At 36.3% G+C, this 19221-nt stretch overlaps 1 protein-coding gene across 2 annotated transcripts in view; it reads left to right on the top strand.

Annotated features, from left to right (window-relative positions):
- Positions 1-19221, top strand: part of beta'COP (coatomer subunit beta') — an 82201-nt gene that overhangs the window by 38177 nt on the left and 24803 nt on the right. Inside the window, exons 12-16 of one of the 2 annotated variants that reach the window (XM_081737185.1) lie at positions 1861-2017; positions 2533-2740; positions 5599-5731; positions 13736-13932; positions 16450-16506. In XM_081737185.1, coding sequence (XP_081593311.1) covers positions 1861-2017; positions 2533-2740; positions 5599-5731; positions 13736-13932; positions 16450-16506 — 752 coding nt within the window. The remainder of the gene's footprint in view (positions 1-1860; positions 2018-2532; positions 2741-5598; positions 5732-13735; positions 13933-16449; positions 16507-19221) is intronic. The other variant, XM_081737186.1, reaches the window with a different exon arrangement.

The following is a 19221-nucleotide window of genomic DNA, read 5'->3' on the forward strand; positions in this document are numbered from 1 at the left end:
AAATCAAGGCGTACTTACATGTTTCCTATAAAAATATACTATTAAACAAAGATAAACTTGCTGATATTGTTTTAAATATCCCCAGATCGGAAAGGAACAGAAATATTAAATTGCTGTAATGAAGATAAATTTCTGTTTGGCTGTGGTGCCATGGCAAATCTTTCACGACAAAATTGCGTATTTATAAATGCATGTGTTTATTTAGATATGTGTGCGCAGGAAGGCATTTAAACTACCATATAAAGAAGCAGGGTGGGCTGGTTTAAACCATGGTTTAAACCTTGGTTCAAAAAGACCAACTGGTTTAAACCAAAAACCGAAAAATGTTAGTAAAAGTGTAAATGTTCGTAAAATTTTGATAAACACACATTTGTGGGTTATCACGTTTCACTCCCGTATATTATTAGTATTATATTCAGACCTAAATTCTCCATTCGTAACTCAGAGATTATACTACAAAAGCAACTTTTTTTTTTTTTTAATAAGTTTATGAATGTTTCGTTTGTGATTTTTTTAAATAATTTATTGTTGTTATGCAATTGCAATCAAAGAAAAATTCTAAATATTGTTTCGTTTTAATAATGTTTACAAAATACATTGAAATACCGTAATTTGAAGGGGGGGGGGGTGTCATACAAACCCCACGAAAGGCATTTATTGAAATCAGATGTATCGTTGGTATCTATGTATAAATAGGTCAGAGCCAAAGTTGACTCAAATAATTCGTAGCTTTATTCACTTTTCTTATTGATATGCAAATTAAGTCGTATTTGTTTAATTTGGACTAATAAAAGTCATAATGAACTAACTTAGACTAAATTAGTTCTCCTGTACTCTGTAGTATTTTAAAATTGTCCATATGAAATTCTGTATAATGGTTTCACTTGTGCAACTGTTGTATCTTTTTGTCCTTCTGAAATGACTCTTATCAACAAGTATGTAAAGATCAGTACAACGTATTTTTTATCAGGAGTCCTTCGTGAGTGAGTCGGCAGGCGTATCGCATTTGTAGCCAATCAGTCCCGGTTTTCGAGTTCAAATAGAGGACAATTTCTCTCGGATGTAAGCCGAGAAGCATTTTGGGTTCCGCTTTAAGCTTACGTGACCCCTTCCAGCATAACCTCGTTGTTGTATAATAACATCAAGGCAAAACAAACTTATTTCTGTCCATATGTGATATAAATACATAGAGCAAATAATATAAACCAAAGAAACCAGGTTTAAACCCCAAAAAAAAGGCAGTCTATTCATATCCTGTCGGTTACCGAATGCAAGAACTGTCCTGTCGGTTTCGTGAGCTCAGTACTCAAACGACTTACTGTCTTCTCATTTTTAAATGCACCACAAGCTTCTTTTTCTAGTACACCTTTTACTTATTTCAGTTGTTTTAGCGTATTAACTTTGTGGAACTATTTGCGTCTATTAAAAAACGAAAATCATAAGTTTATTATTATTATAGTTTAACCACGATTAATTACCGAAAATAAGTTCTTTAAGTATTACTTTCTTTTTTTTTTTTTTTTGTTATTTCTGTACTCTGGCGGGAAGTTGTGTAAGCACGTGGCATTTCTGTAGCCTATTTATTTTTTGAATATATATGACACCACCACACTACAGCTAAAAACAATCCTCTGTTGGTGGTTTTGGCTTGCTGTTCGGCGTTATTGAAAGAGTTCTAGACCTGCGAGTGACACATAGTACTTCTCCCGTGAGCTTTTTAATATTTGTGTTTTTAGACTGCATTGAAACCCAACAAGATAAATGAAACTTGGTGAAATGGGCCCTTTCATATGCATTGATAAAGATGATACTGTTGTTTACAAGATTGCAATTGAAAGAAATTAATTTTGTATTCCCCAGGTGATGCTGCAATGGTGAAGAAACTGGGCGAAAGTGCAGATGCGGCTGGAAGGAATAACGTAGCGTTCCTCTCACATTTCCTGTTGGGTGACTTAGAAAAATGTTTAGATATTCTTATATCAACAGATAGGCTTCCAGAAGCTGCTTTCTTTGCAAGGTAAGAAATTCAGATTTCAGTGAAATATGAATCGTTTGGTGCTTTAAACCAGTAGTTCCCAACCTTTTTTCACCGACGACACTTCTCTAAACACCTACGATATCGCAACACATTTTGATTAATAATTATGATAGTGATGATATCTGTAGTAATAATAATAATAATAATAATAATTAGTATCTAATTCTACGTATCAAACACCCAGTGTATATAGGCCGAATATTTAATTATAGGAAGAATATTACTACCTCTTGTTCAGATAATGCGTAAAGTAAGAATTACACAATTTTGTAATCAAACACTTAAATAATAGGCCTTCTCTTTCATAACTTTGTGTTGAATTATATGAATCAACATTAGAAATGGAAAGTTGTAAAGTAGTGGAAATTCTTCCAAGTACTCGATAAAAGATGTGTTAGTTTCCAATACCATATACTGAAAAATGTGACTTTTTAAGTCAAAAATTCGTACAAAACAGGTGTTATCTAAAATATATGTATATAAATATATTTCAGAACATATTTACCAAGTAGGATGTCACATGTTGTTCAACTTTGGCGAGAATCCTTATCAAAAGTAAGCGAGAAGGCTGGTCAGTCATTGGCAGATCCCAAAGACTACGAGAATTTATTCCCAGCCTTTCAGGATGCTCTTAAAACAGAACAGTATTTGAAGCAGGAACGGATGAAGAAACTCCCAGCCAGGATGTACAGACAGATGCAGGTAAGTAGAAGATGGTTGCTTATATAGGTTATGCTTTGCAGAATTACAAGGTATTATTTTCCCAGATCAAATTTATACTCGGGGTAAAAATAAACGAATGCTGACATTTAGAAGAGAATGTGGTATCCTGTTATCCTGTTGCCATATCGTGAGTATTCTGCTAAGGTATCCTCTACAAGTACCTGCTAGGGTTTAGTGAGTTATGCTTGGGCATTGTTTAAAAGTATCGGACAAGGTGTTGGGGAATTGTAAGAACAAAAGATGAGCGCTATTGTGTAAAATAAATAGTGTGTAATTGTATATATTAATGAAAGGAGAAAAACTACCGAATTTTTTACACACCAGATCCTCTGTAGGTGCGAATTAACACACAAATAGTGAAAAAATGAATAACTGGACCGGGACTCGAACTCGAGATCTTCGGCATCCCGTGCCGATGTATTAACCACTGTTCTACCTAGTCCACTTCCCAGAACAGCCATACCTTTTCTCACTCCTGAAGTCGTTGCTCTCCGCTCAGATCACGTGGTTTGTACCACAGCCTAGCTGCTGTGATTGGATTGTTAGAGCTAAGTGTGGCAATTGATATTTTAAGTGGATGGGCGAAAAGTGGCAATTAATAATTTAGGTTTATGGTTATGCCAAGGATGACTTACCTTATTTTTGGCGAGCTCCTTCATGTCTAAGCGGTTAGCGTACGCGCCTTTGGTGTGGGGGACCCGGGTTCAATTCCCGGCGGGAGCTCATGTGGTTTGGATTCCACATTAATCAGTAGGTCTTGTCTCATGCTGAAAGGGACGTTAAACTCAAAATCAACTTAACTAAACTTACTTTTGGGATAGAGGAAGGTTCCTGTTTAATTGAATGTTTAGTGTTGTAGACCAGTGACTTGATGTAGTAGTATAAGTCAATTAAAAGTTGACAGTGAAAAAGTAGTAGTATAGACATTCATTGATAGATTTGGATCACAATGTGGCAACATGGTAACACATCCTCCTTCAAATATCAATTCGTTTCTTATTTTGCTTTGAGTATAGTAGTATAGTTTGTGTGATTTATCTAAAATGTTTTCTGTTGTGGAACACACTCGATTTTTATCGATAATTTTTTTGGTTTAAATGTAAGAAATTAGTAAAAATTTATTTAATTCAAATAACTTAACACAGAGATTTGTTTTCCTAGACCTTTTAACATGCATGTATCGTTTCACTCATTATTCAGCGTTAGATTTTATGGATGAAAAAATGGTTTGTGTATATCCTGTGTGCCTTCAGTGGGTATAAGTAATGGCATACGCAATTTGCACATGGTCTAGATTTTTCATACTTGGTGATGGGACGTTTCGGTTAGCAGTGTTTCTGCCTCAAAAATCACATTATCGTTTTAATATAATTCCCTTCGTAACATAATTTTATATGAGTTGCTAAAAATTTCATTGTAAACTGACAATGAAAGTAAACTTTACTAAACTGGCATTGTGAGGCAGATGAGGAGCTATTTGAACCCAGAGAAAGCGAACTCCTGTCAAGAAAGCTAGAAATAATGGCGGTTAAAGCTAATACACAAAGTACACACTACCCAAGTGGAAATATACTATGGCCCCGTGGAGTATGGTTTTAGTTTCAAAGTGTAGTGCAATATTGATTTCAGTGTGCATTGGCATAAAGTTTCACATTAGTATTTTGGGTAATCTACTGTATGTAGCAGAGTTATTATTTTAGTAGAATGCTTACATACAGTAGCTGCTCATGAGTCTATAAATACAAATAGAACATTAGACTTTTGCAATTTTTGTAAGTTCAGGATGATCTTAAGATTAACATGTAAGGCTCCCATATTTTTAAACTAAAAAACCGTTATACTCTATAAAATTTACAGTATATTCATGGTCATGCACTTGCTTCTTTGTGAAATATAAGAATTGAATAATAAGTCAATACTCACCCGAAATTATTTGTCACTGTTGGTACTTCGGATGGCTTTATAATCGCACAGATTGTATTAGCTTATGTTTTGGAGGGTTGCCGAGACATTTGAAGTCACAAACAATTCCTTCGCAAATGATGTAAATTCGGGACTCGTGGCTAAACTGAGATGTCTGGGAGTCCTATTCACTGACGAAAATCCCATGGGAAATGAGGGAGACATGCCCTCTCCAATCTTGGACTGGGGGATTGTCCCTCCCCAATAGTCCAATTTGAAATGCGTTTTTTAGGGAGAAATGTGATGATATGTGTCCAATTGCCAGAAAGTGAGATGAAATTGATGCCCCACAGAATAAGCCTCAAATCTGCCCGCCTCGCAATGTTGAAGACAACTGTGCTCCCCTGGTCCTTCGCAGCATTGTTTTTCAACTTCAAATATTTTGAACTTTTTTTTTTTTTAATTATGAGAACGGTCTTGCCTCCCCCCTCCCCCAATGTTGAAGACAGATTTGCGCCGCTGGTCTTATTAACGTAGGAACTTGATCTATGTAAAGTTTCACCAGTTTTTCTAAATTAATAGTCTCATTTTAATTCCTGATATCACTTTCTATTCTATCTTTAATTCGTACCAGAAAAATAAAGTCGTATATGACAGGGCCATAAAGTATGTCGATCGCCAGTGGTTTGTGAACGAGATGCTTTAAAGATTTTTTGTTCGTTTGTTTGCTAATAGTGAAGCCTCCCTGTCAATACCTGTTTTGTATTTTTCATCTGTAATTTCACTCATCCAAGTGAAAATTTGGAAATTATAACCTTATCGCCTAGCAAAATAAATTAATAAGAGTCAAATAATATGAGTGATCAAGTGTGCATGTCAATAGATCAACAGTATTTGTGGTCACTAAATATTAGTTTTAATTATTGTTTTTTCAGGCAAATCATGAACGAAATCCCGTGGAAGAAATGAAGGCTGCAGAGGCGAGTGGTCGTTTCCAATATGTTCCACCAGCAGACATTGAAGGCGCCAGTAGTGAAAGCAAGGAAGAACCTCTTGTTGACATTCCACGTAAGTTCTGTGTTCATGATGCTCATCTATTCAAATACTTTGTAAACTGAATAAAATCATGTTCCAGAAGTATTCTTGTTGGGACCCACGGTGGCTCAGAGATAGAGCGTTCACTTCTGGTCCGTGAGGTCCTTGGTTCTATCCGAGCTCGCACGAAGTGGACTTTGTGGTGTACAAACACCATGTGCGTGGGTTTTCTCGGGGTTCTTCCGTTTCCTCCCACTTTATTCATTCCACCGTTGCATTCATTTCTCATCATCACCATCTCCTTTGGCCTCGCCGGAATAATCGTGGTTTTAAAACTGAAAAGTTTAATTTCATTTCATTTTCAGCTATTCTGGTATGTATCGTCAGTCTACTCGTAGTTTCGTGTCGAGGGCAAGTGGCAAACGCACATGCTTCTCGTCCGTCCTCCGAGTCCCGACCTCAGTCTCCCGTAGGTGCTAGCTGCGAATAAAATTCTAAGTAACGGTTTGAATCCCATGCTAAAGAGTAGGCCTCATCCTCTGCATTCTCACTGCTGTAAAGGACTTGAATTCCAGTCAATAAATAAATCAGTAAGACTGTATTCAACTGGCCCATTTCTATCAATTATTAATATTTATGTATTTACCTTCAGCTTCCCTCCGCATTCTGTATGTGTTTCGTAATTTTTGTTAATCATATTTTGATACTCAAACCGTATCTTCGTTGTACGCACTGTGGACGCGACTCTTTCACCCTTTACCTGTTGATAAATGTTATTTCTTCAATATATCAGCTGGAAATAATCTATCTTGAATTTGAAAGTAGAATGAGATTATTTCGAGTGTTTCGAAGAGAGAACAGCCAAGAAGCAGAAATACAAGTATTGCCACCCGGAATCATTCCAAAGCTTTAACTGGTGTTCGAGATTATCCAAGAATAACTATAAAATTACCTAGTTATATCATAAATACTGTCACAAGTTTGAATGTGAATAACACAGAGAGTATTAGCACCAAGGCAATTTATTTTGGTCATGTTTTACATTGATATGTTGCGCACCCGACGCACGAATCATTTTTGGAAATATTCCCCCTTGGCCTTGATGCAGGCACGAAGTCTGTCCGGCCACTGGTCAAGGCATTACACACCACGTCCATGGGAAAATTGTTCACTGCTCGGGTCAAGGATTGTTTCAGACTGTCGACAGATGGATGCCGTTTACGGCTAATCTTTGCCTGAAGGACTGCCCAAAGTTTGTAGTCCAACGTGTTAAGGTCCGGGCTGCTAGGCCAATCAGAGGTAGAAATGAAGTCGGGGACGTTCCATGCCAGCCAGTCCTGGGTTGTTTTCGGTTTGTTCGGTGAAATGTTCTAATTTCGGTGTTATTCTTGGATAATCCCGAACACCAGTTTCTCTTCCTCTTCTTAATAATATTTAAAATTGTTCTTTTCTCTCCCATCATTTCCAACACCCTCTTATTCGTTTTCCGCTCGATCCAGTTAATTCTTTCCATTCTTCCCCACAACACATCTCGAAAGCTTCCAGTCGTTTTTCATCATGTTTGCGTAATATCCATGTTTCTGCCTCACACAGCACGAACTTCTCGTTCAGCACCGAGGCTGCATAAAACGTGGACATACAGGCTACAACTTAACGTGGAATCCGAACAATGTGAGCTACCACGGGGAATCGAATCCGGAACTTTTATTGGTCTAACTGAAGAAGGTTTAGCTATAGGTATTCTAATCATATAGCCATGAGGGAGTTCATATATAATAAATAATGAATTTTCTACCAGCAAATTGTAGAAACATAATCTCAACACTAAAGAAAGTACACTATAAATACTTTCGCTGAAACACTTATCATATAGGGAGGAAATAAAAGAAAAAGAACAGAGGAAAAGCTTAGAAGCGTCAAGGTGGACTTGAATATTTTAATAAATACATGATAGAAAATAGTCGTGTCGAAATGGAAGTATATTCATAAGTAATTTAATAACTTAAAAGATTACTGCAATTGATATAATTAGTAAATATGTATAATTTGATCCCTCTAAATGTAGTAATATTCTGCACCCACAGTTGGTAGAAATACAGTAAATGTTCTCATTTAGAGATCTTTTAGATTGCAAAAGTCCTTGAGATATGTTTATAATTTTTCTTCGTATCAGGAAGATTTGGTTATATGGGTACTCATTATCTTCTGTATAAACCAACATTGTAATGTATCGCTTTGAACAAACATGGTACAGAAAGAAGAATCAAAATATATCAAATAGTCATCAACTTACTGTAATTTCTGATTTTTTAATAAACCTTGGAACTTTCAACCTTTCGGATTTTCCAAGGAGTATCGTTTACGGAGGATAAAAAGTAAGAGTAAGAAAAATTAATGTATCAAAGAAATATAAAGGAATTGACTTACCAGGAGAGAGCAATGAAGATTCACCTATTTATGGATGCCATAAGCTACATATTGTCTAATTTAATTATCTTTAGTATCTAATTCAACACTAATGTCTTCAACAATCCATAACCTAGTTACACACCAGCCTCATGAAAAGGATCTTCTGTATGCTGGACTATCCTAGACGAGTTAATAAGACACAAATCATCGGATGTAAATTTGAATAAATCAGCACAAGAAGTTCAGGTAAATTGTGGTTAGTGGATTTCTATTCGAGTATGAATTTAGTCCTATATTTTCGTGGAAAGTCAAATTCCAGCTCTCTCAATAATTTTCTAACAATTGCTTATTAACATTGAAGTGACACTTTACAATTCATCTAGATTAATGAGGCTTAAGTGAAGACATTTTTAAGGAAAAAGTAACTTACGTGCAGAAAGTGATTATAGTTTTACTTTAGTTCCTGTGTAAATTTGGTTCCGATGATTTATGTCTCATAACTCCTGTAGAATAGCCAACATGTAGAATTGTCTTTTAATGAGTTTGACTCGTTCTTTTTGTGTGTAACTAGGCTACGGATTACTGAAGAAAACCGTGTGTTAGCATGATGTAATAATAATTCCCAAATCCTTTTATTTACATGGGAACCTCACCAGTTCCAAAACAAGGTATGCCAAGTCACCTCTTTGTGTCACCCAATTACTCGTTTGTGTCATATGTAACAGAAAATGGGTTTGAAAATTTAACATGTTATTTATTTATTTATTTATTTATGACTTTTTTTACAGGCGAAGTTAAGGATCTGCAACCTTCTCTGAACACTTAACCACGTGCATACATTCTTTTTTTTTTTTTCTTTCTTTTAAAGCACCAATACATAGAAAATATTAACAATTACAAAAGAAAAGTATTGAACCACATAAAAAATGAATATAATACTTAAGTAAAAAAAAATAGTTAAACACTTCAAAACAAAAATTGAAAATAATATACAAGAGAGGAAACAAAAAAGAAGTCTACGTAGGAATACAATCTGAAATAAAATAACGTGAAGAAACCTAAATTACATATTGCATATAGCAGTACTAGAAGTATGAATGTATAAGCTGTACAGATTAACATAGGTTACTAATTGATTGTGTGTTCATATATGAGTAATTAATAATCTGGTAAGACGAAGATGCCTCATGTGCTACTAGTATCCTTATCTTTACTTAAGAGAATGGAATTTACAGATTTTTTAAAGTTGGCAATTGTGGAAACGTTGTGTATTAATTAGGTAAACTGTTCCAGAGGCGTGTAGTACTTACTGTGAAAGACTGAGTATGAATCAGAATTGTGACTGGGTATGGAGAGCAAGAAATTATCTTGTAATCTTGTGCTTCTAGCATGAAAGTCCGACAAATATAAAAATCTACATGCTAGATACGATGATTCTGACGTAGTAAGTAAATTGTACAATAGAGTAAGATCTATGTAAATTTTTCTTTCAACTAATGTCAGCCATGACAGTTTTTTATAAAATGATGTGAAATGTTCCCTGTAAGTTAAATAGAAAATAAATCTAATGCAGGCATTTTGCACTCTTTGCAAGCGCTTTGATTGATTTTCGGTTAGATCAGAATAGACTGAGTCGCAATAGTCAAGATGTGGAAACACTAGTACCTTGACAAGTTTGATCATCAGAGATATTGGTAGGGCACCAAATGCTCTCTTACAAACTCCATTTATTTGATCTAACCAGGAGAGAATTTGATTTAGTATGACTCCCAAATTTTTGACAGTTGTAGAGAATGGAATAACAGTATTGGACAATTTTATATTTGGGAGCTGATAGATATTAATAGAAGAGAAAATTCTTGGGGAGCCAATTAAGATGCACTGCGATTTTGTTGCATTTAATTTTAACCCGTGAGCCGTACACCAATTGCTGATTTTGTTTAACTCGGTATTTATTTTCCCAGTCGCATTATTAATATCTTGTTAGAGAAAAGAAGCATATAACTGAAAATCATCAACGTAAATATGGTATTTACAATATGTGAGAATTTTAGGGAGATCATTAATGTAAAGGGCAAAGAGAAGGGGACCTAGTACGCTACCGTGCGGCACTCCACTGTTGATACAATGTCATGTCGATATGTGATCCTGATTGATCACTACTCTTTGTTTACGTTGGTGAAGGTAAGAATCAAACCATTTAGCCACTGATTCAGAAAAATTAAACAATAATGATAATTTCTGAAGTAAAATGTCAAAATCAATCGTTTGAAATGCCTTACTATAGTCAAGTAGAGTAAGGAGCGTCAGTTTTCTGTTATCAATAGCCCATTTTATATCATCCGTTACGTTTACAAGTACAGTGCATGTGCTATGATTACTTTAAAAACCAGATTGAAAGGTATCCAATAAATTATTTGTTGTTAAGTATTCCCGAATTTGATCATTTACAATATATTCAAAAACTTTTGAGAGCACGGGAAGGACACTGATAGGACGGGTAGTCTCCGAAATTGTCAGCGTGGTTCTTTTTTGGAAGTAGCGAGTTTCCATACTGTGGGAAAAGTGCCTGTGGAAAGAGAGTAATTAAATATGTCAGTGATAGGATTAAGTACATGCGGTAGGGTTTTCCTGATCATGGTTATTGAAATATCATCTCTACCAGTGGCTTGAGATTTAATTCTTTGGATCGCTTTTAATACATGTGCAGGCTGTACGTGAGAAAACGAGAACAGAGAGTTAATTTCCGAAGCTACAATATTATTCATTGTTTGCAGTTTCATGGAGGCTGGTATCATACGGCTTTGACAGAAAAAAAAAAAATGTTCAATTCATCAGGCGTATAGTTAACTGCGTTCTTGGCTATGTTTCTCCCAACACCTAATACTTTTAGCCGTTTCCAAAGAACTGCTCCATTATTTTCGAATTCAAGTATTTCATAGGCAAAGCGCCGTTTTGTCTTCCTTACTTCTTGAGTGCAACGTTTTCTTAATAATCTATAGTTTTCGAATTTTGTATTGGGATTTATTGTGCTATCACTAGAAGGATCACTATTTTTAACATGTTTCCCGTATGCTCTATAAGCTTTCTCTCTCCGCGCCATTAACGAACGTAATTCATCGGTTAACCATGGTGATGGAGGTCGCGAAACACATTTCTTAACTATAGGGGCGTGTCTGCCATTACAAATTTATTATTAAAGAATTTAGAGTATTTACCTGCTCGTCAACTGTAGGGAGGCAGTTTATTGAGTGCCACTGCAAGTAGGCAGCGTCGATGTTCCGGTCTACTTCATTCATATACCTAAAGTCTCTGTATGGTGTGATTTTAGTATCGTGCAGCACTACGCTTTCCATGTTCTTTAGCAAACTCCATCACTCGGAACTTGAACCCATCTGTATAACTTGCAATCTGCCCTATGTTTATTAAGGAACACTTCTTTCACCACTTAAATCCAAACGCAGTAAACAGTTGCTTCTTTCGTTGCTTAAGCTAGGGTGCCATGCTACAAGAATCTTGTAGCTGTCATTAAAAAAGCTTACAATCCTGTAATATTTCTCCATGTAAACATAGTCTTGAAAGGGACATACAATATTTTTTTTTTTTTTTTTTTTTTTTCATTTTGCAAGGAGTCAAACCATGTGCAACATTCTGAGTCGTCTTGCTTGCTACCTACTATCGCTCTCCCACTGACATAAAGAAAAAAAGCAGTTTCACCGCTTCCGAAACGACGGGCTCTTTTGGACGAGGAGAGGAAGCTCGCCAAAATACATGTTTCTAATGAGGATGTTCACTATTTGTCCACTAGAGTGCAGTGCTGCATGGATGGAGATATCTATTTTTCTTTCAGAAAGTTGTACTGTGTAAAGAGTAAATAGAATAATGGGATTGCAAGATTTTTTAATGACAGCTACATGATTCTTGCAGCATGGCAACCTAGCTTTAGACCTTTTCCTGTAGACACTTGTCTAGTTATCAGTCACCTGTAAAGTGAGTAAACAAGGCTACAGTTTCTGAAAAATAGCTTATCAGTTCTCCCCACTCACTCTCGCATCCGGTTTTGGCAAGATTTCTGTGACACGAATCGTGATACATTAAAGAAAGCAGTTAATTGACAGAGTGACCTTGGGAAATTTCCACCTCTGACCTTCCGATGTACAGTGCAGTACAAGGATGATGATTCATCCTTCATTCAACAAACACGTTTTTAAAAGTTGAGGATATTCTAAAAACAGGAAAGAAATGAGTTTAAATTTTCGTTCGTTTGTCCCCACCTCCACTTGTCGCGCCGTGATTTATTGAATCAACAGCGCGTTGTTTACTTGCGAACAGGTCTGGGTCGGTCACAGGAATGCATAAAAGTTTTTTTTTCTGAACATTTAATTGCTTTCTTTTCAAACCAGGAATGGGACTTTTGCACGAGCAGTTTGGAAGTCAGGAATATGAGAGAAAAAATAGGATAGGGGACCGTTACACGGGCGAGGTCTTTTCATGGGCGTATACGGTATTTCCGTGCAAAAATACTAGTAAGATGAAAATGGGTTAAACAAATGAAAAATTATTTAAATTTTGCTCTAAAATGTTTTCCGAAAACTTTTTGTATTGTAATTACTGAATCTAGAAGATTATAAGTTTTCTATTGTATGAAAGTAGTACAGATATTAATATTATGAATTTCGCATGTTATTATTTGTGATGTAGATTTGCTACCTTTTGTTGTCATGAATAAACCCCTGTATTAAATATACGAGCGCGACGCGTATAGAACGAATTTCGAGACGCGGAAGATGCCTAGACACAGCTATCATCATACATTATAGCGCCGTAGCTCTATATTCTAGTGATGAAGTATGTGGGATCCTTTTTATTTACTACCAGTTACCATTTATCATGAAAACTACAGTCACTGTCATTTCTGGAACACAATAAAAATTCTAACACTAGATGAATCTTGGTTCATTCTTGTTCCGTTCAGTCCATGGCGTCTTCTGCTCTCTCTCTCTCTCTCCACCCGCGCCAGAGGCGCAATTCCAAGTTCTTGTGTTAGTGTGCGTGACTTGTGTGTTCATCTGAACGTAGGCGGGAAAGTAAAACACTTAGTTTACACCAAAAAAATATAAACTATTATACGGTTAACTAGTTAGTAGATAATCACATACTTCTTTTACTTTCCATCGAAACACTGTTTTTACATAAGAAATCCGTACCTTCTTTCGGAAGACGGACTGAACTTTTCGGGACTGTCCCGACGAGTTTCTTGAGTTTAAACCAAGAGGCGAGGCGAACTTGGTATATGAAACAAATTTTAAAAATAACTTTGAATGATCACTGACGCTTCCTATAAGGAAGATGATTTTGCCTTTGCAGCTTGCTGAACTATTTTAAGCAATGTTCAAAACAAAGAATGGAACAGTGGCGTAGCGTTCAATCAGCTTAAAAAATCACATATAACGTTTCTCTATTGTTATAGACTTACATAGGCGGAGATGAGACAGGAGGATAATTTAAGGTTAGATCTTAGGAAGTTGAAAGTTTTAGTCCCGCGGTTGGGAGAAGAATACTTTCACCCTGTTTCTATTTTTTATTTCATTCTTTGTAGTTGTTAATGTATACTTGTTTCTTTCGTAGGAGTGAGTCCATCTATAGCGTCGGCGCCTCCGACGCAGAGTATGCCAGAGCAAGCTGCTGCGCCGCGTCCGTCAGTACCAAGCAGTACCCAGCCTTCAAGACCTCCAGGAAAAATGGATTCAGAATTGGAGAAGTTAGAGAAAGAATTTGAACTGGAGCTTGAAAATATGAATTTAGACGATAACATTGATACAATGGTAAGTAATAAATTATTTCTGTTTAATCATATATTTAGTCCCCTTAGTTTTAAAAATGTAAATATTGTAAAGAAAACGAAGAATATATTTCTTGTTTAAGTATTAGGCATATTAATGAGCTCCCGCGGGAGATAGTGGCTACCAACATCGCTTCCGATCCGTAGTTTTCAAGTGCTGATGGAAGCTTTAGATGTTTGGTGTCATGCAGTCGTTGCAAATTCAAATGATGGTTACTTCAATGAGGGAGTAGCGGTTTTTGAGTCCATAATGCTAGATATAATAGCGTTCGGAGTCATTCAGTGACAGCACATGATTCATCTGTATCACTAGAATCTTTAATGAACCTTCCTGTACAATTATTGTTATGTTAGATTTTTAAAATTCTGTTAAAGACAGTAAGAGTTTTCAGAGTATTTCTATAGCATAAAAACTTGAAAGCGTTAATTTATGACATGATGAGTGGTAAGAGGAGTCTCTAACGTTCCTTTCTTGGAAAACAATTTTGTGACTAATGAAACAGTTGTTAAAATAGTTGTAGGATTCGTTATCTTTCCGTTATTTGCAAAGTTTGTATAAGAGGAGATAACGAGTAGTAGCGGGAAGAAAGATCGACAAGGAAGTTGTTAACTAATTGAGTTTGATCCTTCGAATCTGTACTCACGACTAGTTGAAATCCTCAGACTACTTAATATTGACTCTTTTTTTGTGGAGTCTTTGATGAACATGTATGGGGTTTTTCGATATTTTAGTGAAAGTATAGAACACATTTTTTGAAATGTCTGGTATCCAAATATTATAAACTCATAATGATTCAAGCGTCGTAAACGTCCTTAACAAAGTGAGTATTGTAGATTCATCTGAGTTGTAAATAATTAGCAATAGTAATGAAGCACAAATTTAATAACACACCGTGCTCTTAATAGGCTGGCCGTTATTCGTTTTTGGTTTAACGCTGACTGTTTTAAGAAAATATGTATTTTTATTAGAACTGACATCGATACAGTGAACATTAAAAGGGTTTAAGTAAAAAAGCATTAAACATGCTTACTATAGAAAAGAACGAGTAAGAGACAAGTCAAAAAGTAAAGGGACTTCGCAATTTCTCGCACTAGGGTTTGGTAAAACTGCTAGTATCCAGCGCTGAATTAGTGTCGTCTGCAACACTTCTATGGATGTGTCACTCTTATTCCCATGTTAGTCGTTTTGGAGTTTAGCAAACCGTTAAACATGACAGCTCCATTGTCGATCTGCACAAAGGAGGAAATGAGAGCAGTGATTTGCTTTTGGGTTACGGAAGGTGTTAAACACAGCCAGAAAGTATTTGCAGGGTGGATACCGAAAGAATTGTCAGCGCAGCATAAGGCACAAAGGTTTGACATCTCTCGTAAACATTTGGCCCGTTATCGTCGCGAGGGAGATGGATTTTTATAGCAAATCGTTACTGTAAATGAAACATGGGTACATCATCACGAAACGCAATGTAAGTCTGCAAGCATGGTTTGGAAACGCCCATCGTCAACATCATCAGCTAGTCATTGATGCAGTGTAAAATTGGTCACAGGTGCAACAGGAAAACCTTCTTTTTTTTTTTTTTTTTTTTTTCGACTGAATTAAGAAACTTGTGAAACGTTGGGGAAAGTGCGTTGAAGTACAAGCAGATTATGTAGGGTTTTTTTTTTTTTTTTTTTTTAAAGTATAAATGTACCTTTTCTCAAGTCCCTTTACTTTTGACTTCTCGTACATCTGTATTGAGAGGTTAGAGGAGCGCAATAGCTCATTACTAGAACGCTCAGCTCTGGTTCGAAGTGAACCTGATTTGATTCCGTGCCATATGAATTTGTAGTGGACAAAACCGCGTCGGATAATTTTTTTGGAGATGATTTCATTTTCTGCCACTTTCTTCATTCTTTACATGTGTGTCACCTTCACCCACTTCCATTTAATAACCGTTTCCTTGAACTCCCAGGAACGTTAGACTAAAAGTTCATTTCTGATAAAAATAAAAATCGTAATCGTAATCAATAGCAACAACGTGATACTTCATCTAACCGTTTGGTGAAAATATTTCATGTATTTTCTTTACTTCTATGTCAGTAAAAGAATGATCTCAGAACTGATCTGTAAGTCTCACATGGGAAGAATTATTGAATTTTTGTAATTTTATTTTCAAGTGCTTGGCTTTCACTTAACCTTAAATTCGCTTTTTTAATGTTTTGGAATTCAACCCAATTCCATACACTCCGTATTGCATGTACTCAGAAAATTCTGACTAGAGCAACATTGTAAATTTATATTATATATTCAAATTTTCAATTTAAGGTTGAATTTTATGTGTATTTTTGTTATCTATGTTTTTTTGGAAAAGCTTGGGTGGTTAGTGACGTATTTTTGTCTCATAAATTCTTCGGACGTCCTTATTGGGTGAGGTTTTCTGTGGTGTTTTTCTGATTTGTTGGGTAATATTGAGGAACATGCTTTAGAATCTCTGCTTTCCTAGACAAGTCCCTGCTTTTTCAGGTAACAGGCACAGGTCTTGATGGCTCCCACGTCGAGCGTCGAACTGTTCCACCGTCGGTAAGTGATGTGATGTTTTGTCGACATTTATCGTCTTCTGTTGTCTTTTCTTGATATGAGGCTGTTTGTTTACTGGTAACTATATTGAAGCTTTCACTGATTGACCACTTCATTTGTATTTTCCATTCATCACAATTTATTTCTGTAAGTGTATGCATGATTTTTTTTTTCTCTTCTGTATGTGGTTCTAGTATCTTGTGTCTCATTTTTGCCTGTACTTGGCTGTATTGGATCCTGAGGATAAATAACAAACGTATGATGTTCTTAAGAGATTATAATACTCTGCTGTCTTCTCCAAAGGAAGTATGCTGTTCGAATATATTCGATGAATTTTTATCTTCGTTGGTCGGATATTTAAGAGTTGAGAACGGGTTTCACGTAGAATAGATATTCAACCTACATCGGACAGATTGAGTATTGAAATCTCTTAAGTATATGATGTGCTTTCGCGCTAAAAATATTTTGTGCTCTTGAAATCATCTCACTCTGCATGTGTTTTGCTTTTGGTCCATGTATTTGGTTAATACAGTTTTTTTCTTCTTCTTTTGATGGTGGTGATGCCGCATTGAGTGTTGGAAAGAAGTATTCATCATCTTTTAAATATACATAATTTAGCAGTGTTTCTTTTACGAATAAATGAGCCATCTGGAACGAAACTTTAAAATTGAATAATGAAAAGGCTCTTTTGTCCTAAATTGTTTGGTAGGTGGGTAATGTGTTGTCAGCATTTCACCTCCTATTCTTCTTGTGAGATTGAGCTTGTTACACCTTAATTACCTGAAATATTGACTCAGCACAAAAAGAAAAAAATGTAATCCCACTAGAGTTACCAATGTGTCGAAGAAAAAATCGGAATACGCGTGGCATGGGATAAACAAAACTAAATAAATAAATCATAAGAACATCTAACACATTCTTTACGCATGCAGACAGTAGAAAAATGTAGTATTACGTTGCTTTCGTATTGTTCTTGTTTAAATTTATACTTCTTTTTCACCTTATGTTGTTTGTAATTGTTGCTCTTGATTTCGTACAAATCCTAAAAATTCTGTTGAGATCTTCTAAAGTTTTTACAAATCGGTTCAGCTTCATCTGAGCTCATGTCGAAGTCTGATGTACTTATCGTTTCACGAATTTTTACTCATAGAAAAAAATCGTTCAGCTATTAAGCTGGTGCTATTGAAGTGTCTTGGTTGTACGTCTAATGGAAAATCACCACAAGTAACGCAACCAATGGATGGACCAAGGCCACGAACTCCATACATATTGACAAAACAGACTGGAGTGCCCAGTCAGTCAAGAGGCATTGTGTTGTTGAATAGGATGAAACTACGCCATGGAGAACACACAACTGCGAGTGATTTTCGTTTAGGCGATCAAACTGGAGCATTTTGCACATCTAGCCGCGAAAACCATCAGTATTGCATTTGGCCAGGGGTGGCGAATAAACCCACCATATAAGTTGGTTTGTAAAATTTCGTACCGCAGACACAACATTAAAAACTTATTCCAGCGGTCACCGGGTAACAGGATGTTTTTATGGACCTACGGAAAATTTTTCTGGTTGATTAGGGTTATCGCCCCTTTTTTTGGCAGCAAGTTGAATTGCGATTTAATAGAATCCGAACCACTATAATGTGTGCAAATTCGAAGGCTCTCCACCGAGAATAGAACTCTGGACCATGTGAACATAATAGCGCGTGCTAGCCACTAGTCCAGTGGAGAAGGCTACAAAGTGTTCCTGGAATTGAAAACGAACTAGGCATACGTCACACTACTATTTTTGGGGGGCTCCGCGCAGTTGCTAAGATTAAAAAGTTAGACTCATAAGTACCACAGTAGTTGACTATGGCGAACAAGGATCGCCGTCTGGAAGTGTGTGGAATAATTGCGTAGGGTTTTTGCTACGACAACCACAAATGGTTCAGGGCAGGAGTTAGATAGTGATCAATGTCTAAGACGGTATCCAACAGTATCCTGCCATCTGCATAAGGTTTTTGATCTGGTATGGTGCTTTATGGTGGAGTTCTCCATCATGTTCTTTGTTGAGCTGAAACCATCACTGTTGGTCATTACAGTGCTCAACTCTGTGAAATGCACTGACCCGACCTGTCCACATGCGTCTAGCAGCAGTCAACAAACATAATATTCTAATGTTCATTTCAATGTAGATCCACATATCGCTTAAAGAACGGCGTAGACTCTCCATGAGTATCAATTTGAAATCTTCCTCTTCCACTGTATTTTGCTAAATTCTCTACAACCGACTATCCATTTTTTTCCAGCATCTCGATTACTTCTTCACAAGAAAGAACTTCCCGGGCAGTGCGGCGCGTGTGGGAGGACTTCTTTGCCCTCCAGCCTCCAGATTTCTTTCGCCACTGAATGCAGTCGTTGAGTGAACGAGGGCAAAAGTGTTTGACGTACCCGGAGACTACTTTGACTAACCAGCTATTGTAATTTTCCATTTTTTAGCCTTTGAAAGTGATACGTTAGTCAGGCATTTCAACCCAATACAAGATTCATATTTTCATATACAGTAAATGAACTGTTTTGTTGAATAATTATATGGAATGTTAAAGATATTTCCTAGCACTGTTACGTGAGAACCGTCCTCGATGAAAAATCGTGTTGAAAAGTGGTTAAAACGAAATACGGGGCACTCCAGAACAAAACGTTGAAACAGTTGGCAACCCTAGGCTTCATACTGAATCA

This window comes from Thermobia domestica, chromosome 13 (genome assembly GCF_964235325.1).
Source record: "Thermobia domestica chromosome 13, izTheDome1.hap1.1, whole genome shotgun sequence".
NCBI classification, from domain to species: domain Eukaryota; kingdom Metazoa; phylum Arthropoda; class Insecta; order Zygentoma; family Lepismatidae; genus Thermobia; species Thermobia domestica.